Below are 27,077 nucleotides of genomic sequence, written 5' to 3'. Positions count from 1 at the left end.
CTCATTTGATATGTGTGAGGTCTGTGATACTGCCAGGGTGCCTAAACCGGGGCAGATGGTTTTCTTAGGGGGCCACACCCGGAGCCTTCGACCTGATGGTCTGATCTACAAAGCAGTGGAGCAACGTAAGGAGATGCATTCCCATGGTAACCGGTGTCAAACGATTGGTTCATACATCATTTGTTCCTTCAGGATACTGGAGCCAGCCCATGTACACTATTGGTTTGGAATCAGGGTTTTTCAACTCCCCTAGGTAGACCCTCCATGTCCAGCAACCTGGTTAAAGTGTCGGACATTCGCTTTTCGTGTTGTCAATTTCGTAAACAACAGTAATGCCACGAGAAGGCAGTGAGTAGGACTTCCCTGGCGGAGGCTATATACGCGTGGCCATGTGAGGGCATTTCGAGAGGGAGAGCTGACTCTCCCCACTCTCTGGGCAAAGATATTCGTTGAAAAAATTATCATATCACATTAGTATAATGAGATGAATATATCAAAATACTTAGCAAAATACATGGAAATACTCTGGTAGCAATTATAATAAGAACAGTGAAACATTTGATGTATACTTAGTTCAAAAAGACAATGTAGAAAGATCTGTATAAAGAAATACTAAAATTCTATATTGTGAACAAGTCAAGTATTGAATTCTTTCTATGATTATTTATATATATATTTTTTATTTGTTGATTTTATAGGTACTTAGAAGAACTTAGTCAAAGTTATCGTCGTCAAATGGAACGTTTAGCACGTTCATTTAATCTTACTTATGCTTGGTTAAAAGTAACAGCTCATAGTGCTGAAGAACGTGATCGTCAACAACAAGTTAGTTAAAATAAATAAAATTAAAATTTTATTTATTATAATTCATTTTATGCTTATTATTAACATAATATCTGGATTGGTTGAAGTTAAACATTAACACCGTCTGGTGATTTAGCGCTCACGCTTGAGACTGTTAGGTCCTGAGTTGGGATCTTGCGAAGCAGGATCGTGGATGTTCATTGCTGAGGAGGAGTCTCGTACTAGAACGAAACGGCCATCCAATGCTTTCAGGTTTTCTATGGTGATCTAGCTTCAATTGACTCATGAATTTAACTATTAAAAATAAATAATATCTTGAGCTAGAATGATTCAAGTTATATGCCCTTTATTCAACATTTATCAATCATAGTTGGGGAATTTGTTTTAATTGAAAAGAATTTATGAAGAACTAAAATTCTTTCATAATCTAAACCATTAAATTCAATAATCATAAATCCGTTGCATTAATCATAATCATTTGCTAACTGATACTTAACTTTGAAAGTTGATTCTCTATATTCATTTGAAAAGTTGTGACCAGTTAAGATTCAAACATTTTCATATATGAAAACGATTACCCATCAGTGACATCAGAAAATAGTAGCACATTGTCATGAAATAGTTGAAGTTAGCAATGTAAACTATCAGAAATCAACTCAGCGTTTTCAATGCTAGGCATTTGGTGCAAAACCTTAAAGGTTTTGAGTTCAATCCTTGGTGGGGTTGTGGAAATATAACACTTAAGAGTTCTGTAATAAGGTGAAGCAACTGCCCAATAGATCATGAAATACGTATACATACTTTTCGAATAGCTGAATATTGCTACCATTAGACTGGCTCAAATGATTTTCTATATTGTTACCTTGATGTACAATAATCAGCTAAGATGAATATCTATCGGTCTAAATTAACACATCTCAGTAATAGGGAAAAACAACCAGACGAGAAGGCCATAAAATCGAGGAACAGACATCACTTGTTTTAAATTATCACTCGTTTTCGATCATGTATTTTAACTAGTTGTGTAAGCTTCAACTATAAAGTATATACCTTTGATTGTAACAAATCTTAGGTGGTGGCGAATGATAACTGCTATCATTGTTTGATTGAATATATGAATCGTCATCCTCGTTCTTCCTATCGTATCTCACTAACTATCGTAAAACGTTTTGTCAATATTAATCAAATTGGTGTTCTCATTCATCACTTTCTTTTTCATATGTATTTAAATAGAAATGCTTATCTAAATAATAATCAAGAAAATGGGATGTAGCTGGCAGTGGAATTCAGGATTGGATGTATGTCCGTCTTGGAGTTGCCGATCACTTTGTGACTTAAGCCTCTTACCTTTCACTTCAAACACGCAACGCATTATCAACTTAGCTACTGCGTCCAGATGGGTACTCAATTTCATTTAATTTGTAGTGATTTGGGATGTTTGATAATGAACACCATGTTAGTACTTTGAAATCGATCAAAATAATCAATGCTGAATCTACTTCAAGTTTATTATGTTACCTGAAGAGGGCATCACTGTTGAAAAGTTTAGACCAAACTTATATATTCTAAAGGATACAGTTGCAAATATCTAACTACCCTGCTAATTAATAGTCTAGATAATATTCTGTTTCATTTTCTCTATAATAGATTTCCTTCGTTTCATTCTTGGATCTTTTTCAGCTTTTTACTTATCTCACTCTGTTATATTGCCAAAGTTTATGGTTGTTATTGGATAACATTGATGCCGACTTTCTTCCTCTAGAAACATATCTTCATGTTTTCTAAGTTTTTTCCTCTACAGCTTTCACATTTAGTAATATATAAAGTATCCATCCAATATATATCACTTTATACCATAGGATGTTTCCTGTTAATAAACCGTTTTATATTTCTTCTCTAACTGTTGTTATTATTCTGCTAATCTTTTTGAATAGAATCGAAAGTATGTAAATTAATTGTAAATAATCATTACTATAAGCAAAGATGGATTATGGCTAGCAGTGAGATCCTGGACGCGCGTTTCGTCCCATTTGGGACTCGTTAGCTTGATGTACCTGTATCTCAGAGTTGATGCTCATTCTGGGACTCGATCAATTGCAGTCTTAAACGTCAATCGGAAGATTCAAATAAACAATACCAAGTGAATTTAAATTCACCCTATTGTACAAGCAAGCGGCTATCAGGACTCAGTAGCTAAGTGGATAACGCAATGGCGTTTGAAGCGAATGGTACTGGGTTCGGGTCCCAGAGTGAACACCAACTCTGAGATGCAGGTACATCCAGCTCACGAATCCCCAATAGGACAGAACGCATGTCAAACTAGATTTCACTGCTAGCTACTATCCATCTTTGCTTAAAAGACTTGTGAATTATGGCAATATCGAAGCAATACACAGGATGTACATATGCCAATAAGAGACTGATCAATGGAAAGTTCCAAGAAAACAAAATTAAGTGAATGATTACTATAGTTTTTAAATTGTAAGCAACTGATGAGAATCTATCAAATAACTGAATTAACATTTTTGATGTTTAGTTTAGTCAAATTTATCAATGAGAAAAACATCAATAGTAGGATATTAGAAATCGTTATAAATCAAATTAATAATGAAGGTTTGACGATCAGATGGAAATTTTTGATGTTACTGTACTGTCCACGTGATTATCGTAATCAGTTGTTGAGACTCTGGGTAATATGGCTCAGAATCGATCACAATTGCGTAGGTGTATGCACTCTTCGTCATCCCTTTAACTGTGAGATTAAAATCACATTATATCTTTGTTTCTACCCACTAATTCTTTCTTCTTGTACTATATCCTTATACATAATCTTTCTTTTATTTATTACTATCAGTGAATTAAATACTATGAATCCGGTGTTCATCTTGTTGTGTTAATGAGGTATGGCAACTTTTACCGATGCATATATGTTCCTGGTCCTACGTTGTAGTTGACTGACCGACTCTACTGTCTATGGCAGATAGTTTAATTGGGGATCATTTATTATCGTTCTGATTGACATCATTAGTGCCTACATTTTGTAAAAATGAACTTTTTATTTATTCCACAAGTAATATCATTGCAGTTAGACAACCATGAGCATGAATTCGATTAGAGAAACGTCGAATTTCTGGATTGAAGAAGCTAGCGATTTTAGAGAATTTCTGAAATCATGACATTCAGATCTACTGGTAACTTTGTAGACATGTCGACACCGATCAGTCTATCAATCCATAAGATAGATGTCAATCAACCACGACATGGTCAGAGGTCAACTGAAAAAAGACAGTCAACATAACTAATCACAAATAAATTGAAAAGTAATTGCAAAGCTCACTTGCATATGATGTAGACATTGATGATTTTTTTCCCTAAAGGACAACAAAATCTCTGTAATCAAACCATTTGGTTCAGAAAACACAAAACTACCAAAAAATATTGTATTTTATGGATATAACACGTGCTTACTCTTGATTTGATATTTTTATTTTATTTAATCAGCATCGTATTTCACAATTAGAATTACAATTGAATGATTTAACTGCACGTATAAAATCTCGATTATTGAATTCATTACCTGCTTCTTCGTCATCTGGTCAACCGGATTTAACATTAACATCTTCTCCTCTATCTTCCAACACTTCCAGTTCATCATCTTCATCAGAATCAGTAGTCACAACACCAGCCAATACTGGAGGGACTGTATCAAGTTCATCTACTTCAAAATCATCAAATTTAGTCACATCACTTACTTCTCCACCACCATTGCCTGACTTTGAAAGTTCTCTAGATTGGAATCCATGGCTTAAATCTCAACATGATGATTGGTATATGATGGCTGATAGTGATATGGTTGTAGGTAATAATAATGAAGATGTTGATGATACGGAATTTGAATCAGATGATAGTTATCAGACAAATGATGATGTTTATCTATCAAGATTAGATGTTACTACTGCCACATTGTCGAAAAATTATAAAGAAAAATTTAAACAAACTACAACTGGCACTACAAACTCTAAAAGTCATCATATTAACAGTGATAGTGGTGGTAGTAGTGACAACAACCTTCTCAGCCCCAGCAGTAGTAGTGTCAGTAATAATCCAAATGAATACAATGTAAAATCTTTATTCAAGTCATATTTATCTAGGAGAGATTATAAAGATCAACATTATCATATGGAATCATCATCATCATTGTTCTCAGAATGGAAACAGTTCGTACTTGGTTTGTTATGGTTACAGTTCAGTTGGCCTGTATGGTTATATAATTTTGGAGTATTTATTCATGATTTCTGTCAAATGAATACAATGATTTTAAACGTAGGTCAATGTGTTTTCCATTCTTTATTGTTTATTTATTTGTTTATTTTTTTAGCTTCTTAATTGGAATAGGTTTTACCACCATAGTCCCCTCTTTACAGTTGATCATGAAGTTTCAAGGTCGAACCCCATCTGACGTAGATTCATCTTATGATTGAACAATACGTAACAAACGACTAACTTCTTATAATATGAAGATACAAATTTCAGAGAGAAACTAGGCTGAATTAAACATTTTATTATTACAATAACTTTGAAGGTAGTTTTTATCTTAAACTCAACAGCAGCTTGGTGCTGTTGGAAGGCTTGTTATCCTGATTTTGATGGTTTCACATTATTACTAGCCCCTCAGTATTACTCATAGCAAACTACACACTATCTGGATCTTTGATTGTTAGGGGAGCCTTTTTAAAATTACCCAATTAGAAGCTATGACTGCCAGTAAAGCTCATGATTTTCGGAATTCTGAAACACTTATCAGTGATAGTGATATAATGACAACAGTGTATTATGTTGAACTTACTACAGTTGGTTATTTTATGGATCACCAGATTCCAATTTAGCTATTAAAATTCGATCATGCACGAGATCTGAGATATATTCCTATTGGTTTGGATTCTTCATGAAGTTGTCATGGTGCACTATTCAGCTATTTTATAACATTAAATAAAACTTTATTTTACTTATTTATTTAAACACATAAACATTGGTACAAGGAGGCACCGAATAGATATACGCCACATAAATCATTCGATTTGTACGTAGCCTGGGATACTGCCCAGGTGCCCAAACCGAAACAGGTGATTTTTTAGGGGGCCACACCCCGAGCATTTGACCTAGAGTTCCAATCCACAAAGCAGTGGATCAACGTGAGGTGATGCAGTCTGATGGTAGTCGGTGACCGACAATTGGTTCATGTGCCATTTATTCCTTCAGGATCCTGGAGTCCATGTGCACCACTGTTTTGGAATGAAGGTTTTCCAACTCCCCCTAGGTGGACTCCTCTCCATATCCACCAACCTGGTTAAAGTGTCGGACATTCGCTTTTCGTGTTGTCAATTTCGTAAACACTAGTAATGCTACGAGAAGGTAGTGAGTAGTACTTCTTTGTCAGTGGTTGTATGCACGTGGCTACTTGAGAGCATTTAAAGAGGGAGAGCTGACTCTACCCATTCTTGGCCGTATCAGGACATTTGGAGTATTTGTATGGCACATATGTATCTGGTGCCCCCCTTGTACCAATATCTATGTGTTCAAATAAAAAATAAATACAATATATTATATAATTCTTGTTTTTTTTTTTAAATTATCTTCTTTAATGTGTATATAGATATTCAGTTTGATATTTCTTCATATAATATTAGCATCCATTGTTCATTTGATCATTTATTGGATTTGGCTTAGACCTAAAAATCATATGATCAGTAAATTTGATACCGAATTATTATTACTATCTAATTTATATCAAGTATTATATTGTAAAAAAAATCCTCAAAATTCTAATAGTTGTATTGTATATTTGAATCCAATGAATTCTAAACAACATATAACACATTTACTTCCTTCAATCAACATTAATACAACTACTATCAATGATATTAATAATAATAATAATAATTCTCACATTACTGATAATGTTGGTAGTGAACACCATGATCATGAATATGACAGGAATCAGTATTTTGACAAAGCATCTAGCATTATTCTTACCAATACTATGACTACTACTCATGATAATAGTCATAATAATAATAATAATAATAATAATAATAATAATAATAATAATAATCCCCACATTACTGATAATGTTGATGGTGAACATCACGATCATGAATATGACAGGAGACAGTCTTTTGATAAAACATCTAGCATTATTCTTACCAATACTATGACTACTACTAATGATAATGATAGTAATAATAATAATAATAACAACAATATTTCAGTATCCAAATCTTTTACTTGTTGTCAAATGAATGAATTATTTCATACAAATAAACCAACTATTGAAATGACTTATAATCATCAATTAATTAAGACTGATTTTATTAATGAGAATCATTATTCATTAAAAGAAATTAATCAAAATTCTATTTTTACTAATGTATATAATCAATGTATTCATAATATCAATTCATGTTGTTTAATGAAAGAAATACAACTTCATAGAATTGAGGTAAATGATATACTTCTTTTTCAAATGTTTATTTGAATAACTGTTGATATTTTGGAACTGTTTCCAACCCTCCCCCCAAACTTTTCATTGTATATCATAAGCTTGTTTAGATATTATATTAAGTTAATATGTTGAAATGAAGTTCTGTGATCTGAAAGTAACACATTCGCCTTCCAAAATGCCTTGGTACGGCCAAAAGTGGGGAGACGCAGCTATCCCTCTCCAAATACTACCACATAGCCACGCGTATACAACCACTGTCAGGGAAGTCCTACTCACTATCTCGTGGCGGGGGTGTCGTTTATGAAATTGAGAGGACGAAAAGCGAATGTCCGGCAGTTTAACCGGATTTGTGGACATGGAGAGTCCATCTGGGGGAGTTGGAAAACCCTGAATTCAAACTAATGGTTCACATAGGCTCCAGGATCTTAAGGAAACAAGTGGTGTATGAACCTATTATTTGTGACCGACTATCATGTGACTGCATCTCCTGATGTTGCTCCACTGACTTGTGGATTAGACCTCTAGGTCAAAGGCCTGGGGTGTGGCCCCCTAAAAAATCCATCTGCTTCACTTTGGGCACTCGGGCAGTATCACAGCCCATACACAATCACAATGAAGTGACGAAAGTTACTGAAAATACTATTCTCACCTCTATTTGACGCATATTTAGCTGGTACCCCTTTATACCAATATTTATGTATTCAAATAAATAAATAAGTAAATAAATAATATTTGAAGGTCATCGAGTCCGATATTTGACTAGGTGTTAGGGATGTTAGATCCCCAGAACTCACTTGTTAAATGCCTTTGTAATTCTATCATAAAAATTTGGATCTTTTGTTTTTACTCCAATCGCACGCATTTTTACCTTCATTTCGTATTTACCACTTGCGAAGATCTTAAACGCTATTGGTTCGTTGTATCTTTTAGTATGCTTTTTTGTAACGCTTCTGAAGGACAGTTTTATGCTGTACATATACGTTTGATTTGTGCCTGTTTTTGTTCGTGCTTCTGGCTGCTTGTGGAACATATTTCCCTCTTCCGAACTTAGACTTCTCTGTCTAGTTTGCGGGGCTGGTACGCATCTGAATAGCTAGCTTATCGGTCATTGTGTCACAGAGTCTTCGTTCCGTTCGCAGATCAGGTCAACTTGTAATCTTTTCAAACATAACACTGGGTCATGATTTCAAACTGCTAATTAGTCCCATACGGTCATTCAACCATAGTTATATGATCTAAAATAGTTGTACGTTGCTTCAGTTTGCCATAGAACAGTACATTCAGGTAAAATCAGAAATATGAATAGGGAATAATTCAAAATAACTATAGTAGCAATGATAATGAGAAAGATAGAACACTGAGAACATGGTAGTCTCATAACAAGATAGAAACAGCAGTTCAGTGCTTTCTGCTTTTCAACGGTTTGTCTGTTTAAATAAATTCTTTATGTAAACCATCTTTCAGCATTGTTTGATACATTATTCTTTGAAAGTATTCATACTGATTCGGTTCTTCTAGTGATTAACTCAATTTATACCTTTATTATTTTAAAGAGAACAAGAACAAAGATTGGCGCAGAATAATATGAATTCATTTTATTTCGTTAGGTTCTCATCAGCTGCTTACAACCTAAAATATTTGAAATTCAACGTTATTATAGATAATGACATACTTATACACCAGAGGGTGATGAAGGATGAATAAATGTATCATGGTGTAGCGAAGATCCCGATAGAGTTAATGAGGTCATAAAATTTTGTCTCGAATAAATAGAGTTTGAGAGGGAAAGTTACGGAACATTGAAATAGTGATTAGAACTCATGAAAATAGATTAATGGTAATAAAGAAAATATGAATTGAAATCAGTCAGTTATGTATGATGTAATTTAAAAGAGTTGGAGTAATGACGCAATAAATAAATAGCGAAATAAATGAATAAAAAAGGGGGTATTGTTACCAGGGTAAAGAAAGATTTATTACTGTCTCTTTTTGTATACATAAATCTGGTTTTAGACTTTTGATTGCTATTGCTTCGACAAATTTCAAAAGGTTGGAGTTTGATTGTTTGTTAATCACATTGAAGGACTTCAGCGTATCGGCTTCATGTCCTGTGTCAAGGAGATGACTTGCGATGGCACTGCTGAATGCTTTTAGTCCATTTGATGTTAAACTTTTCGGAATATGTTATTTGAGTCGAATGTAGGCTCTCCTTTCTGTTCTCTACCATTGTAACTGCTTTGGCAGATACATGTAAATTTGTATACACAGTTGGTGATAACATGAAAGGATACCAATCGAATTTAGATTGTGTTAAAGAACATGTTGTTTTGAACAGGACAATTAGTTTAGCTACAGGATAATTTTTTATGAATGCAGTTTTTAGTCTCATATTAATTGACCCTGTGATATCATTACCTTTGAATTGAAGTTGAATAAAAATAGGCTTTTTATTTGCTGTAGCAATGGAAAGTCCATTAGGTTCTGTCCTAGCAGATATTTTCATGCCTAAACTCGAAAGAACCAAACTCAAACGAGCGATTGATGAAATGACGTATTATTCGAGGTATGTTGATGATACCTTCATCGTATGTAATAATCAACAACATGCAACAAATCTGCTAGTTTTTCAACGAAGACCATCCAAATATCCATTTCACTATGGAACATGAACAAGAAAACAAGTTCCATTTTCTCGATATCGCGATGAAACGAAGAAAGGATGGTACAGTTCAACGCTCAGTTTATAAGAAAGGCACATGGGATGAGATTTATCTCAATTTCAACGGCTTTTGTACAATCAGTTACAAAAAGGCACTGGTCAAAACATTGTTTCACAGAACAGAAAGAATATGTACTTCCGATACACTAGAAGAGGAAGTTATGAATGTTAAAAATGTTTAAACAATAATGGATACCCACTGAAATTTATTGAGAAATATGGAAAACGTGAAGATAAAAAACCCAAAGGAATTACAGCCTTTGACCTAGAGTTCCAATCTACAAAGCAGTGGCGCAACGTTAGGAGATGCAGTCCCATGGTAGCCGGTAACCAACAATTGGTTCATCACCACTTGTTCCTTCAGGATACTGGATTCCATGTTCACCATTGGTTTGGGATGAAGGTTTTCCAACTCCCCTAGGTGGACTCCTCTCCATATCCACCAACTTGGTTAAAGTGCCAGACATTCGCTTTTCGTGTTGTCAATTTCGTAAACAGTAGTAATGCCACGGGAAGATAGTGAGTAGTACTTCCCTAGCAGAGGCTATATACGCGTGGCCATGTGAGAGCATTTTGAGAGGGCGAGCGGGCTCTCCCCACTACCGGCCGTACCAGGGCATTTGGAGGCAGGTTATACATTGGTTTTAACTGACTTCCTAATTTGTATACATCGTTGACTGACTTAAACTAGGGAATTATTGAAAATCAGAGTGCCAGGATATGAAATTACTCAACAGTCCACATTCACAACGTAGTCGTAGATGGAATCCATGATTTCCACGAATTTCTTTGAATGCATCTTCTGTGCATCATCGCTGACTCGGAATGCTATATTTTAGGAATTTCATGTTCTCATTACAATATTAAATTTAGTTTTTACTGTAACTCTTTCTCTTTATTTTTAGGGTGATGGCATCTCTTCTCGTGTAGTTAAATGTGATTCTCAACTTAAACACTTTCCATCATTATTACAACTGCCTACAATTTCCTCTTCATCAGACAATAGTCAATTCAATAAGGACGAATTGAAGTGTGGAGAGAATGGTAGGCCATTATTTATTTGACTTGATTCTATTTAGCGTCGTACATTTAGACGTGCGTTGTTTTCATTTAAAAATGACTGAAACTGGAACCTATTACCCATCAATATATAAGTGCCAAAATAGGACACACTAATTTGATAATTCATATTACCTCCACCTCTTATTTAACGGGTACCATAATAAGGATGAATTAGCAGGTTCCTATCGTAAATGTAAACGTATACAATATCAAAACATACATTTTAGTAGTCTTTACACTGATAAAGATTGATCAGTTCACTCATGAGTATGAAGAATATATGTTGTCGTTCTTACAAAAAAAAAGTTTATATTGTTAATTTACGAAACTACTATTTAGATTTGGTCTAGTACGTGTTTTTCATGCTGTACATTGTTATTGGAGTGTATACATATGGGAAAGAAAAGTTTGGCTTCACCTGTATATTGCAACTCTTTAAGTATAGAGGCGACTTACATTTTTGAAAGATTCGACTTTCAGTCAGTTGCTCCCAAGTTCGAGCCCCGTCTCATTTTGAATAACAGGGTTGAGATGATTTTAATGTCATAACTGATTTCTTACGTTTTGGTTTCGGTATCCAGATTTGAATTGCAGTGTGTATATGAGAGCTATTGATATTAACTAAGTATATTTTGCGTCGGACGTGTTCAAATCTGTTAGCTAGCAGTTGATATCCAACTACTCTGACCACTAAGCTACCACTCTCAGTCGTTCGTTTCGATAGATTCATCAGGATTGCTTTAGTTTGTTTAATCCCATCTATATCATGTTGACCGTCATCGACAGTGACATCGTTAGAAAACTTACATAGGTATGCTAAGGTTTACATATTTGTAAACACTTTTAGCTAGTTAGATGAAAATATCAGTCTATTTTTAGCATCGTTGCGTTCTTAATGGTTTAATTGTGACGCACTTACTGTCATTCTAAACATTATCATTAACGCTGACTTAAGATAGGAGTATGTTTTGTAATAAACTATTCTACTAATGTCAAATAAACGCGTTCTACTTATCTTCAAAGACTAATCGTTATCTCCATGTAGATTATTATTTACCATAGTTTTCTTTTGTTAAAATTATCATTGTTTCACAGTATATGCATCTGCAGAATGTCAGTAACATGGTGAAGTGTTTTATGTATTAAATGTTAAATGGTTTTGTTGGGATGGCTTCTGGAAAGCTTTGTGAAGCCGAAGAGATCTCATCCAATAGAATTTATAGAATATCAACCTTGGATATTGTGATTGGACAGTTATATTAATTTCTTGTTTGCAGGTTGAATTGATTATAATGATGTTTACAGTCTGTATCGAAAACTTTCAATACACCTGTTTTTTGTACATTTTGACATTTACTGCAGTAAACACTTCTCTTGTTTTCTTTAGTTCTTTTGATTTGCGACTTGTGTGGCGGGGAAAGTTTCTATACATTCAAGCACCCAAGTCATATACCGTATTAACCTTAACCACATAGTAAACATAATCGTTTCATAATCAATTACCCCGCATTACATGTCAATTCAGTAATACATTTGTCACAATTGTATTCATACAATTATGAAGATAGTTGTGGATGATGGACATATAATCTTGCAAACAACTGGCAAACATCAAGCATTCACATTTTATATGTCGTTCAGTAAAACGAAACGCAGAGATACACTGAAATCTATGCATTAAAAATCTACTGTTGAATAAGGTCATTATTATTACTACTACGGTGAATGAGATTGTAAATGAGAGCATAACCATTATCTAATTGATTTTTATCTATTACAATGGGTATTGTTCTAAATTTAACGTTTAGTTATAAGTATTAGCTGGATGTCATATATATATGGCTGACGTTTTTCAATAAGATTTTTTCCCTATGGGATGGGGTTGCCGACTCCATGCCTAACCCTCCTCGTTTACCCGGGCTCGCGATCAGCGGTAACTATAGGAGAGCTACGGGTGGAGTTATATATATATATATATATATATATATATATATATATATATATATATATATATATATCATTAACGCAAAGTCATTTATAAGTTAAATACAATTGTTTATTTGTGTACTAATATATTTTTGTGTTGTTTAGGTAATGTACTTTTTCAACTGTTGTACATTATTGAAATACCCAGAATCAAATGAATAATTAATGAATCTCTCTAACTGTTACTTTCAATTATTAATTATTGTTTAATTTTTCCTTATTCATTATTTTTCTATAGATTGTCCACAATCATCTATTTGTCAATTGAATGGATGCTTGGCACAGGAATCGAATAAATCATCAAATAGATCATCTCATGATCATAATAGTAATAATAATGATCTAGAGGTAAATATTGATAATGATGGATTTAATAGTGATAACACTTTCTAAATGATAAGGTCTATTTATGGTTATGGACAATGATTGATATTCAACAAAATTATTGTAGCTTATTATATGAATGAATTTTGTGAAGATTTGTTTTTTATTTTTATATAGTATTTGCCATAGATGAATTTCAATTATAATACCATTGGGAATCAAGAAGCAAAGAACAGTTGTTTTGTTCTAGTATGGTTTCACCCAAATGAGTGATTCTAGTCGTTGAGTGTTCACTTTAATACCTTAAAGTGCCGGATTGGGGTCTCGCAGCTTCTTTTTCAACGTACTAATGTATCAGAAATATATATATATATATATATATATATATATATATATATATATATAAACAATCCCTGAGTAGTGACCAATGCTACATTCATGGTTGTTATGGGAATTTGTGAATTAAACTAGGATGTTGCGACTATTTTAGGTGATTGAATTTCACGTGCTCTATGTTGATACTTTATTTGATTGGAGGTTGTCGATAGCTAACCATAGACCTAGGTTTCATTGTTATTTGGCAAACATCAGCAAGTATGAGAAGTTGATTGATCAGGTAGGGAATTTTTTTTATCGAATTAGGTAGTTAGGACATGCATTACGTACACTATTCCACTGACTAATTTTGTGAGCGATAATGATTAATGTACACTAATGCATTGAAAGAATGGTAGGGAGGGACAATCCAATACATGGATAGGTCCATGATGACACTGATTATCTAATTGGTCCATGTAAGTAGGTGCAGATCATCTGGTTGGGTTCCCCGTGATTATTATAACCGGTGTTTAGATAGTTGAAGTGACATTGTTTTAAATCATTCTTCATGGCACAAGTGCGTTCGCTCTTTATCTTTTCTTAAATCGTAAATTCTTAAATTCTGTATAACTTTTTTCTATTTCACTAATTTATATTTTCGCCTCTAATCGTATCTTATACCTAATATTCTCTGTTTCCATCAGTAATACTATTATCATCTATTCTACTTTAGAACTCATCTTGCTATACTAATCGGGTATAAAGACTTGAATTGTTTTAAACATGTGCTAAGTTCTATCTTGTGTTTGACCGATTAACTTTTTTTTTTCCACAATCAATATTTAGCACCATCTCTGTACATCAACTCATCTAGTAACAAACTCCAATTCATCATCAACAACATTCATCAAAAAAATTTCAAAATCAATAAACAATAATCATAAAAGAAAACACAAAAGAAAACGTGAATTCGACAATAATGGATTTATGTAAATTTCTTTCTCCTTCTTCTTCTTCTTCATATATTATGCGTATACTTTCACAAGTTTAACATATATTATGCAAATGAATCTTTCCATATGTTTCTCTCTTTCTCCATCTCCCCTCTCTTTCTTCTCTTTTCTTTTTCAAGTCCTTATTGTTTCTGATTTGTTGTTTTTGTTGTTGTTGTGTATATGTGTTTGTGTCAAGTACACTTTGGTATTGTTTGTGTATATTGTCTATTCACACTTTCTTTTCATATATGAATTCAATTTATGGTATGTAGAATTCAATCATTGTTTTCCTTTTCTTCTTCTATTTCATATTATACTTTAATTGTTCAAATCCAATATCTATCTCTATACATATCAGATATAAGATGTTACGTTAGTTACGAGAATCTTTATTATTATTATTATTATTATTATTATTATTATTATTATTATTCAATTTGATCTTTTCTCTATTGTATTCACATCAGTTTGTAAGATAACTGTTTTCTGTTTTATCTTGTAATCTCAAGAACTCTTCATGGTCTTTATTATTATTATTATCATTATTATCATCATCGAAATATTCAACATTCCATAGTAAGATCTCCAGGATATAACATTTTTCTTTTCAATGATGAATTTTTGTTAATTTGGCCTAGTTTAATAATTTGATCCATTCTATACTTTTGTTTCTATTATTGATGTTATTGGTGGTGGTGGTAAAGAGAGGGTGAAGGATGTGTATAATTAACTTTATCGTCATCATCATTTATTTGTTCTTATTTTGTATAGGGTAACAGTTATCTGTTTATCGTTTTACAACTGTTTCTTTTTTGTTTTTGTATATGTAAACATTTACTTCTTCTTGTGTATTTACAAGATTTCAGGGTATTTTCTTCTGTTATCAAAGAATTTCTTTTTTTATAAAGAGAAAAAAAAAGACAATGCATCTCATTCTTTAAAAATGATGTACAACTAATTAACTGTGTATACATTATATTTTGTTATAAGAACTAAATATAAATTTGATATTTTCTTGTAAATTATATAATTCAAAAGTCGATTGTCTCTCTTACTTTATCTTTAGTCAAGTAATTAGGTAATTAAGAATATCACTTAGTGATAATTATCATTAATCAATGTTTGATAATGTCGAATAATTGGAGTAAATAGAGCTGTACTATTTAGACTACAAATTTAAAGCTTGGTTAGTGTCTAATTCTTCTGTTAAATGGGATTGAGTTGTACAGTTTCGGGTTGTTACGTGAAAGTCTGGATGATGTCTGGTTCTCCTGAAAACCAATGTAAAATTACCCTGATTCACAAGGGTATATTATATATATATATTAAGTGGATTGTCAATAATAAAACAGTGATAAATTATTCATATTCTAATATATCTTGGTTTCGAGTCCCACGAGCGGGATCGTGGATGCGTACTGCTGAGGACTCTCATTTTAGGATGAAACAGCCTTCCATGTTTTCCATAATGGTCTAGCTTTAATTGACTCATGAATTTAACTACTAAATTATTATAATATCTACAAAATCCCTTTCAGGAATTAGAATTTCTGATGTTTTAAGAGTTAGTATAAGTTATATCTTCAAAGAAATCAGTTTAAACATTGTTTTATAAAATCTACCCAGCCATTATAAACTCGTTTCTAGCGATCTCAGGGTATTGCTTCCTGGTTGTGATTTGTGGAAACAGAATTCTTTGTAATTTACGTTTGTAATCTCTCTGATTTCATATTCCATCGTAACTGTTTTATTGCATTTAGACCTAAGTAATAGAGTCAATAACGAATTCAGAGATCATAGGATCTGTAGGTAACTGGTTAAATGGTATAAGAACACACATTCAACATACATATTGACTAAGGATTATAGTTTGCGATTAAGAATTGCATTCATCGTAATAAATCAATCCGGAAACAAATCTCTATCTTTTTATGATTATTATGTTGCATTTTTGTCCACATACGCCGTTGGAATAATTATTATGTTCTGGGCATAAACTCGCATTTGCAGACCCAACTCAATGAATATTTATGCGTAAATACATATGTGCATATAATATTGTTTATTAGCGTTTTGATCATTCTCATGACATTTGATGTGTCGTGCGAGCCTCTTTGCATTATATCGCAACAGTCTTATTTTCCTTGAATCCAGTTCAGTCGGTGTACTTTACCTATGTCTAATTTCACAGCCTTAATTTCTTCATTATGGTTCTATACGTTTGATAAACCTTTACCTAGTTCCGAAAATCAGTCTAATGGCCACGTGTACACTAGCTCAGTATTCCCATGCGAAATTTCAAACCAAGTTAAAAAATCAGCACTCGACCTTGAAGGCGACTCAATGTATGATGATCTTAAGAACAAAGTCATTAGTCGAATGCCGTTATCCGACCAACCAACTGGTAGCAAGTGGAACACAGCATGTCGCAATTGAAAAGGTACATGATCAGCATACTGGTCACTGGGATAATAAATGTACGAGTATTTTATTACCTATGTCACAGCTCTTACTACAGTTTGTGGTCATAAAGGGACACTCCACCGCTGTTAGACCTCGCGGTTACGTGCCGTCTACCGTGAGATCTCACCACTTTTCTACTTGATATAACCACATTCCAGATTACATAAGAGCCTATCTGTAAGATCCATTTTGAATGTTTTGTGTTGGTGAAAATCCCTCCATGTATATACTTGTACTTTGTTCCTATTGATCCCCTTAGTTGTACATTGTTGTATTTTGATTACATTTGAATTGTTAATACTTGTATTTTTTATTATAGTTTTTGTTTTTCTTACGCATTCACTAAGTTTGTGTTTCTTCCTGAACTGCATCTGTGTTGTTTTACTTGACACTTGTTCTTGGCAGTAGCCATATTGATTTGCTCCTCCTTTTGTGTGTGTTCTATCCAGTCAGGATAGAATAACGTTCATTTGTTGTGACTGGTAATTTTCCCTCATCTTCTATCAACTTCTTTATTTATTGTAATTTAGATTTGATTGATTGAACAATTATTGGTTGAATAGCCGGGTGGTAATATTTGTTTAGGTAACGATTTACATTTAAATTTATGATGAATTATAGAACCGCTATTTACCCGATTACTTGTTTTGATTTCGACATGAAAGGGCGCGTGTCTAAAGTCTCCGGTCGGCTATTCTTCAACATCCAAACCGTAGTTTGGATTCTACAATTCTAAACAATTATTACTTGGCCGAAATCCTTTGGCAATCGTTCGCGGATTTTGATTATCGTTTCTGGAAATATTTGGTCGTTTCGTTTATAATGCCAACTAATCGTCGAAGGAAATCAAGCTCAAAGTTCGTTGATGTTAATGAAGAATCCCCAATTACCAAGCAAGTGCCTTTTGATGTCCTTAATTGTCATGGTTCAGACTCGAATAGGGTTGATTATCATGGTAGTGACTCTAGTCTTAATTCAATGACAGATGACGTAAAAAATCTTAGTTTAAAGGAGAAGCAAAGGCTTGAATTATCGGGAAAGAGCGTTCTGCCTATGGCGCCTGTTGTTGGTCTAGAACTACCAAAGGTTGAATTGAGTTATTTCGATGGACAGCCAAGAGGATACTGGAAGTTTATAAGGCAATTTGAGACCTATATAGCATCAAGAGTCACTGATGATAGCCAACGTTTGCTCTATTTAATGCACTATTGTAAGGGCAAGGCGAAAACAGCTATTGAGGGTTGTGTCGTGATGGACGCATCCTCCGGTTACAGGAGGGCAAGGGAAATCCTTAAACGTTTGTTTGGACAGTCTCATGTAATCGCTCGAGAAACATTAGAAGACTTATTCAATGCTGTAAATATTGATTATACTGACGGGGAGCAACTATCAAACTTGGCTATTAAAATGGAAAACTGTGCTATGGTCTTGAAACAGATGAATTATACCTCAGATCTAAATTCTTTAGTTACTTTGGAAAGAATAGTAAGACTATTACCTCAAGTTATGCAAGCCCAGTGGGTGGACCGGGTGGATTAATTGACGGAAGATAATAGGGAACCGACTTTTGACGAGCTTACCCAATCTATAGCATCCCGAGCGAGAGTAGCTAATAGTAGGTTTGGACGGTCAGCGAATCGTCCGAGAAAGGGACACAACCTAAAGACAAATTGTCACTTGCAATTGGAGCAGGATAATAATTCGAGAGAGAGAGCTAAATGCAGTGTGTGTTCCCTGGACCATGCTATTTATAAATGTCCAAAAGTTTTAGCGCTTACCGTTCAAGATAGATGGTCTCACTCAAGAGTTAATGGCATTTGTTTCGTCTGCCTTAGACAAGGACATAAGGCCAGTGAATGCAAGATGACAAGGCCCTGTAACGTTGACAGTGGTGAGAAAAGACATCACACTCTGCTGCATACCAACTCGACAAGCAACGGTGTAAATAATAAGTCTGGAACCCAGAATTGCTGTGGACTTACTAAATCCCTAAGTAGTCAAATGTGCTTAGGAATGATTCCTGTGCGGTTGATGTTGGGAAACGCCGAAATGGTGGGTTATGCCTTGTTGGATAACGGGTCTGATGTGACGTTGATAAAATCGAGCTGTTCGAGGTATCTCGGGCTGTAGGAAGACCGAGCGTCAGTGGTAGTAGAGACCGTGAGTGGTAATAGGACAATGACGGTCACAAGGACACCTTTTGAGGTATATTCGTTAGATCGGTCCGAACATGTTACGATCGAAGGAGCTCTGATTGTGGCAGGTATACCAGGTCATAAGCCAACAAGGGCGGCGGTGAACAACCTAGTTAAGTGGCCACATTTAAGGGACGTACCAATAGATAACTTAGACTCTGAAGAAGTTCTGCTGTTGATTGGTTGCGACGTGTCAGAAGCACACTGGGTGGTAGATCGGCGATTGGGTGGAAGAAAAAACCCGTACGCTGTGAAAACATTGCTGGGGTGGACGGTCTTCGGACCTGCATCGTATCCGGACTATAGGAAAAGAGTGGTTAATCACACCAGTAAGATACAGACATTAGAGAACGAAATACGTAAGTTTTATGACGCAGAGTTTTCCGATGCTTATTCAAATGATAAATCATTATCGGTAGAGGATAAGGCAGCTATAAAAATTGTGGAAGAGGGCAAGCACTTCGACAACGGTCATTTCGTAGTTCCTATACCATGGAAAGAGAATCCAAGTAGGAAAGTGGGAAACTATGAAGTAGCCAACAGTAGGTTACAGAATTTGAAGCGCAAACCGTTGAAGGATAACAGTCTACACGTAAGGTATACCAAAGGTATTGAAAGTAATCTTACAAAGGGCTATGCAGAGAAAGTACCCGAACTACAGTTGCAACCGAATTATCGTCCCCGGTGGTATTTACCTCATCATGCTGTGTTAAATCCGAAAAAGCCAGAAAAACTTAGAGTGGTCCTTGATTGTGCGGCCAAGTTTGCAGGTATTTCTCTAAACGATATGATTTATCAAGGACCTGACACCACTGCTGAGTTAGTGTTTATATTATTGCGTTTTCGCAAGGAAGCAGTTGCAATCTCGGCAGATATTGAAGAAATGTTCATGCAAGTGAAGGTCCCTGAGTCTGATCGAGGAGCCTTAAGATTTCTGTGGTGGCAGGAGGGAGACATGTCAAAGGAACCATCTGAGTTTCGAATGACATCTCATCCATTTGGTGCCACATCATCGCCATTTTGTGCAAACTTCGCCTTGAAAAAGACGGCCCACATATTCTCCGACGGTTATGATGGTTATGTCGTAGATGCTGTCAAGAATAATTTCTATGTTGATGATTGCTTAATATCCTTTTCTACTTGTGATCAGGCAAAGAGTTTTGTTAAAGCAAATAAGTGAATTACTATGTAGAGGAGGTTTTAAACTAAAGAAGTGGTTCACCAACTCGGAGGAAGTAAGGACCATCTTGTCTGATGTATGAAAAGAAGAGTCTTTGATAGAAATGTCAACGAGTTATGACACTACCCATCGAACTCTAGGAGTAGAATGGGATTTTAAACAAGATGTATTCAAGTTTTACTTCGATGCACCGGAAAGGCCTCTGACTAGGAGAGGGATTCTATCTATAGTTTCTTCTCTGTTCGATCCTTTGGGTTTAATTGCTCCAGTCTGTCTTACTGCCAAGGTTCTTTTGCAAAACTATGTAAGTCCCAAATAGGCTGGGATCAGCCTCTCAACGAGCCATACGTGTCTGAGTGGCTGAATTGGGTGAACTTTATGCGTCAAATAGGTCATATTACGGTAGCTAGGGGTATTAAGAAGAGAATTGACGAACCCGAAGCGGAAATAGAATTGCACCTGTTCAGTGACGCTTCAGAGATCGGTTATGGAGCAGTCGCGTACGCACGAGTCAGTTATTTGAAGGAACAACCCTACTGTATTTTGTTGTGCTGCAAGTCTAGGGTAGCACCTATCAAACAGGTCACTATACCGAGGCCTGAAATGGCGGCAGCAGTGTTAAGCGTGAGGCTTAGTGAAGTCTTACAGAGAAGCCTGCCTAATTTTTTCTGTAAGGTAAACTTCTATACAGATTCCATGGTAGTGTCGTACTACATCAAGAATATCGAGAACCGCTATAGCACCTGTATAGCCAACCGCCTCGCCAATGTGCACCAGTATACGAAAATTGAACAATGGAGTTATGTTAAGTCGTCCAGCTGCTTGGACCTCGAGAGGTATACAAAAAATGTCAGATCTTGAGCTTTGGTTTAAATGTCCTACCTTACTGCATGGCGAATTTTGTACAGCAATCACTGACTGTCCGGAACCTACTCCTGACGATATTGAGTTTAGAAAAACTGCTGTGGTTAACTTGAGTAGTATAAAGTACAACATGTCACCTATTCTCTCTTATTATTCTGAGTGGTTGAAATTGGTCAGAGCCGTAGCATGGCTTAGAAGGTTCATAGAATTCCTGATGATACTTCGTTCACCGAGTCACGAAGGATCCGTTCATCTAGGATGTTTAAAGGTCAAGGAGCTTGACATCGCCAAGCGTAAAATTTTATTGATGGTTCAGAAAGAGGTGTATGGAGAAATATTTAGTGAATTTAAAAACAATGGTAACCTACTTAGTCACAACGATCTGAAGGGCTTATCACCGATAATACTTGATGGGTTACTCTGCGTTGGAGGTCGACTAAGCTACTCAGAGTTCCCAAATGCCTTTAAACATCCAATAATATTGCCCAGTCGACACTTAGTGACAGAAATGATAATTAGACATTATCATAAGGAACAAGGACACACAGGAACGTCACAAGTACTGGCTACGATCCGGAAAAGGGTATTGGATAATAAAAGGAACCAGCACGGTTAAGAGAGTGATAGGAAAGTGTGTGACATGCCGGCAGTTTACGATGAATACAGGACGACAGTTGATGGCGCCGCTTCCAGTTTGTAGAGTTCAACCAGGATGGTATAGCTTTTCAGCCGTGGGAGTAGACTACTTTGGACCCCTTGTGGTCAAGAGAGGAAGATCATTAGAAAAAAGATATGGATGTGTATTTACTTGCTTGCAAACCCGAGCGGTACATATTGAAATGACACATAGTTTGAATACTGATTCGTTTATAATGGTCTTGCTACGTTTCATTGGAAGAAGAGGGAAACCTGCAGACATTTACAGTGACAATGGGTCAAATTTCGTGGGTGCAGTCTCTGAACTAAGGAGATTCGTGCAACAGTTGAATCAACAGAAAATAGACAAGGAACTGTCAGCTAGGCAGATTCAGTGGCATTTTAACCCGCCCTCATCCAGCCATAGGGGTGGAGTCTGGGAGAGGATGATTAGGTCCATACGCCGACTGTTATTATTGATAACTAGAGAACAGACTTTAACCGATGAGACGCTAAGCACTTATTTGATTGAGATTGAAAGGATATTGAACGATCGACCCTTAACTCCGATCGTTCAAGATGCTAACGATAAACTAGCCTTGTCGCCAAATAGTTTGTTATTATTGAGAGAATGTGACGGAATAGTCGAAGAAGGTAGCATCAGAGATAAATATGACAAACGTTGGAAACAGGTTAATCATCTTGCCAATGTGTTTTGGAAAAGGTGGTTAAGAGAGTATTTACCGTCCCTACAAAAACGTCAAAAGTGGTTAGTTGAACACCGCAATTTTCAGAAAGGGGATGTAGTGATCGTGGCTTCGGACATATCGACTCGTGGAAAATGGCCTATAGGAGTAGTTGAAGATTGTGAAATAGATGACGACGGAAGAGTTAGAACAGTGGTTGTTCGTACGAACGGTGGATTAGTCAGGAGAGATATACGTAGATTATGCCTCCTTGAAGGCTCGAATTAGTTCCTCGTATTATCAATGTAGGTAGGTCGAGTAGGCGTACTGTTGTAAGTCCTACTCGTTCCTATGGTGTGATATGTTATATAATGAACCATGACCATAGGCATCAAGGTAGCTTGTGTGATATGGAGGGATTTTGGGGGCCAGTGTAAGATCCATTTTGAAGGTTTTGTGTGTTGGTGAAAATCCCTCCATGTATATACTTGTACTTTGTTCCTATTGATCCCCTTAGTTGTACATTGTTGTATTTTGATTACATTTGAATTGTTAATACTTGTATTTTTTATTATAGTTTTTGTTTTTCTTACGCATTCACTAAGTTTGTGTTTCTTCCTGAACTGCATCTGTGTTGATTTACTTGACCCTTGTTCTTGGCGGTAGCCGTATTGATTTGCTCCTCCTTTTGTGTGTGTTCTATCCAGTCAGGATAGAATAACGTTCATTTGTTTTGACTGGTAATTTTCCCTCATCTTCTATCAACTTCTTTATTTATTGTAATTTAGATTTGATTGATTGAACAATTATTGGTTGAATAGCCGGGTGGTAATATTTGTTTAGGTAACGATTTACATTTAAATTTATGATGAATTATAGAACCGCTATTTACCCGATTACTTGTTTTGATTTCGACATGAAAGGGCGCGTGTCTAAAGTCTCCGGTCGGCTATTCTTCAACATCCAAACCGTAGTTTGGATTCTACACTATCGTCATACGCCAATTCGTTTACGATTGTGTAATAAGGACAGTCGTCACAATGCTTCCCTTTCTCAGAAATGCGTGGCAAATATTTCAACGTTTCATCTTTCAACTCGTACCAGGTTTATTTTTTGTATATGCCTCTCCGGACGACCTACTTGTAGCCAGTGAAAATCATACAGAGCATTTTACTAAAGTGAGAACTCAATTTTAAAATACTAAATGAATAAAATCAGCGATAAGTTCTGTCTAGTATGCTTTCAGTAAACATTGCTTTTTAGAGTTACATGCTGGATTAGGATGTCGACAGATTTTATTCGTTATCTGACACACCAGTAAAAGTGCGCCACCTTGCGGTGTTTAAAACGTCTTCTGTCACTTTTTCCCAGTGGAGTTACAACATCACAGCGCCACCCTCGTGGAAAGACATAAGGTTGTTCGCACTTGATACACCGACTAGTTATGGCTATATAGTGATTTAAAAACACTGAAAAGTGTTAACTACTCAGGTATTGCTTTGTGATCAGAGCCAATGAAATACACTTATCACTTAAAACGGATTCCTCCAACATCTCCATTAAATCAGTTCTCAATAGCAGGTAAGTAACAACTTGAAATCACTTGATTTCCTCTCTGAAAGACGAAATGTATCTCAAACAATGTACATGATCTTCATGAAAGAATGTTTAGACATTCATCTAGTTATTAAGTACATGCGCTAATTTTAAGATGGTATTACCTTCACAGTATTTACTGACCATGGAACACTTCCTAAATCTCCACACTAAATCACGATAAACACAGTGCCGACACAAATTGTTTAATTGTGTCATATCTGATATTAAATAACATTAACATCAACGACAAGCGGAGGCATTTTTCAAGATAATGATGAGGACTCTAACTGTCTTAAGCTAGCGACATTACAAGCGGGATATTTTAGATTATCGGAAGCGTGGTTTTCTGCCAAAGCTCATTTATAATCCGAAGCTCAGTTGGACGGTGTAAAAAGTATGCTGGAACCCATTGGGAAACAAAATTATGTTAAATATGTCGTACCCTGGAACAAAGTCTATTATCAAACAAAATGGTTTGCATCCCATACAGCCGAAACGAACCAGCATATTCGTTTTTCGGCTTAGGCATCCATAAGGCGTAATAAAGTTGGCACAAGATTTGGACATATTCGCATCGATATCGCCCGATCATTTCCTTCGTCAGAGAATTTGAGTATGTTTTAACATGTATTGACCGAGTCATTTGACGGCCTATGGCTACGTTCCTAAAGGACATGTCAACAGAGTCAAAAGCTAGGGTGCCGATAGAAAATTCGATTTCTTTTAATGGTATAACCGTCATCACAACAGACCAAGGGAGATAGTTCATAGGTAAACCTTTAATAGTGGGCACAAAATAGTGAGTTAGAGCGCAACTTATTCAATATCATGTCATGAACATTCTACTCCACAAACGACTTCCAACTCCTATGAAAGTGCGCTCTCAATTGTATCCTTCGAGCTCGTTATCGGCCTAGTATCCACATTGATCATGAATACCCGCTCGTAATATGCAGAGGATGCAGCCTATTCATACGAAGCGTATTATTTTAAGGGGAGGAAACTGGTGTGGTCAGCCTGCAACCGTGCCCAACTCCTCCTGAGACATGCACATAGACGCATCTGAAAGTCCACATTGTTCTCATTCCAAATATCTTCGAAAGCGACATAAATTTCTTAGACCGACTACGGTAGCGGAATACTTAGTCGATGAGGATAAATCTTATGAAGACAGACTCCATCCCTTGAGATTATTTTTGTTGAGGTATAGGAGAATAAGAAGTGATCTGACAAGTCACGCAAGTAACCCCATTACGAACTTACTACCAAAACATGATTCCTACTAACTTCGAGACAACTCTCGAAAGACTACACATCAAAGAGCGAAAACTCAGGCGCGTTTCTAACTCTTCTCATTAGACTTTGTAATCATTTGAAGTGCTCTCCAAGATATGTAGTGTATAATTTGTGTCACGTTCAGGTGGATTATTCCAGTTCCCGGATAGACCAGTTTATTCATTCTTCCTGAACCACAGTTTGACCTTCCAGTTATTCGCTTATTAACGCCAGCTGATTTACATGAGGTTACCTGAGTGTATTGCTCACACTATTTTCATGTATTTGCGTTACTTTTATCTGGCTAAAAATATTGAGTCATGGTTTACCTAAATGAGTTGGTTTATTCTCGTTTTTCCACTCGATTCTCTTATTTCCATTCGGAATGTGCCCGGCGGAATGAGTGCTTGAATTAAACCCACCCAACATAATCTGAAAGCATAATATATTTATAGCACATTCGTTCATTCTTTGAAATTAAAATCAGATCACTGGATCACTAAAGATAAAATGATCCCAACCCAGTTAGTGTACGTCTCAAAGAGGAAACTTGACAAGTATGTTCTATATCGTAGATTACTGCTTCCCGTTTTGACTAGTTGAGGACGATGCATGTCTCGCAATTTACCATTTTACCAATGACATGTATCACCAACAACTTCTTATCCAGCCTATTATCATCTCCACTTCTCCCTTCATATTTATGTAGTGGACAAAACACGGGTGGGGACAATCAAATGTATTTCACACAGAATTACAGGACTTGTTAATAAAATCTAACAATCAAATAGTAAATACGTAATTTGCGAAATGTTTATCAGTTGTCTCATAATGACTCAAACTTCATTGTTCTTGCAGTTTCATACAATTTGCATCCTGAATCCACTCTTTACTGCTCGATCCTCCTGTCTCTCTGCCGCCAGACCTGCTGTTCACGACTAACATCACATACTACTTATGTCAATATAAGTAGCACACACCACGCTTACACTACAGATTTCTCAGACTGTCTACATTACAAATCAAGTGTCATGTTTATTTGTTCGCTCACTTTTGAAACACTTGTCTTATGTAGGCATCTGAATTCTTTTTATTATTTTTCATGTTGTGGCCGTCTAACCTCTTAACTGGTAGTGTGATAGCTGTTTGTATCCAGAATCCCCACTTCTTGAGAATAACGGACTCAAATTACAAGATATATGCAGCCGAAAATCTATCAAACTGACATAAATTAGTTCCCTTGGATGACTAAACCATCACCTATTGGACATTACCAAATACCTAGAACCATACGTAAACATGAAATCAGCGAAGGGAAATCAGTTGGGTAATATATAATCGTGATAAAAAATCGAATATTGAGCATGCCGAGCGTTCGAGAATCCATGGCTTGTCCTATAATTTCTATATGTATGACTAGTCTGTAATAATAAATTGATCCCAAAAATAAATACTTTTGTCAGTTTATG

At 35.6% G+C, this 27,077-nt stretch overlaps 2 protein-coding genes across 2 annotated transcripts in view; both read left to right on the top strand.

Moving 5' to 3' along the window:
- The window catches only part of MS3_00010016 (uncharacterized protein), a gene marked incomplete at both ends in the record, with an annotated part of 45,139 nt that extends 30,431 nt beyond the window's left edge, over positions 1-14,708 (top strand). Inside the window, 6 exons of the mRNA XM_051218345.1 lie at positions 699-825; positions 4,306-5,127; positions 7,166-7,303; positions 10,931-11,069; positions 13,312-13,421; positions 14,562-14,708. Coding sequence (XP_051072935.1) covers positions 699-825; positions 4,306-5,127; positions 7,166-7,303; positions 10,931-11,069; positions 13,312-13,421; positions 14,562-14,708 — 1,483 coding nt within the window. The remainder of the gene's footprint in view (positions 1-698; positions 826-4,305; positions 5,128-7,165; positions 7,304-10,930; positions 11,070-13,311; positions 13,422-14,561) is intronic.
- Positions 14,709-21,578: 6,870 nt separating this feature from the next.
- Positions 21,579-23,647, top strand: MS3_00000508 (uncharacterized protein). Its single transcript, XM_051208246.1, has 3 exons — positions 21,579-23,474; positions 23,523-23,577; positions 23,614-23,647. Exon 1 carries the CDS (start codon positions 22,069-22,071, stop codon positions 23,020-23,022), a length of 954 nt encoding a protein of 317 aa, XP_051072934.1. The 5' UTR covers positions 21,579-22,068; the 3' UTR covers positions 23,023-23,474; positions 23,523-23,577; positions 23,614-23,647.
- The last annotated feature ends 3,430 nt before the right edge of the window (positions 23,648-27,077 follow it).

This window comes from Schistosoma haematobium, chromosome 1 (genome assembly GCF_000699445.3).
Source record: "Schistosoma haematobium chromosome 1, whole genome shotgun sequence".
Lineage (NCBI taxonomy): Eukaryota > Metazoa > Platyhelminthes > Trematoda > Strigeidida > Schistosomatidae > Schistosoma > Schistosoma haematobium.
Note: the sequence above shows the minus strand (reverse complement) of the source record. Positions and strands in the feature narration are given on the sequence as shown.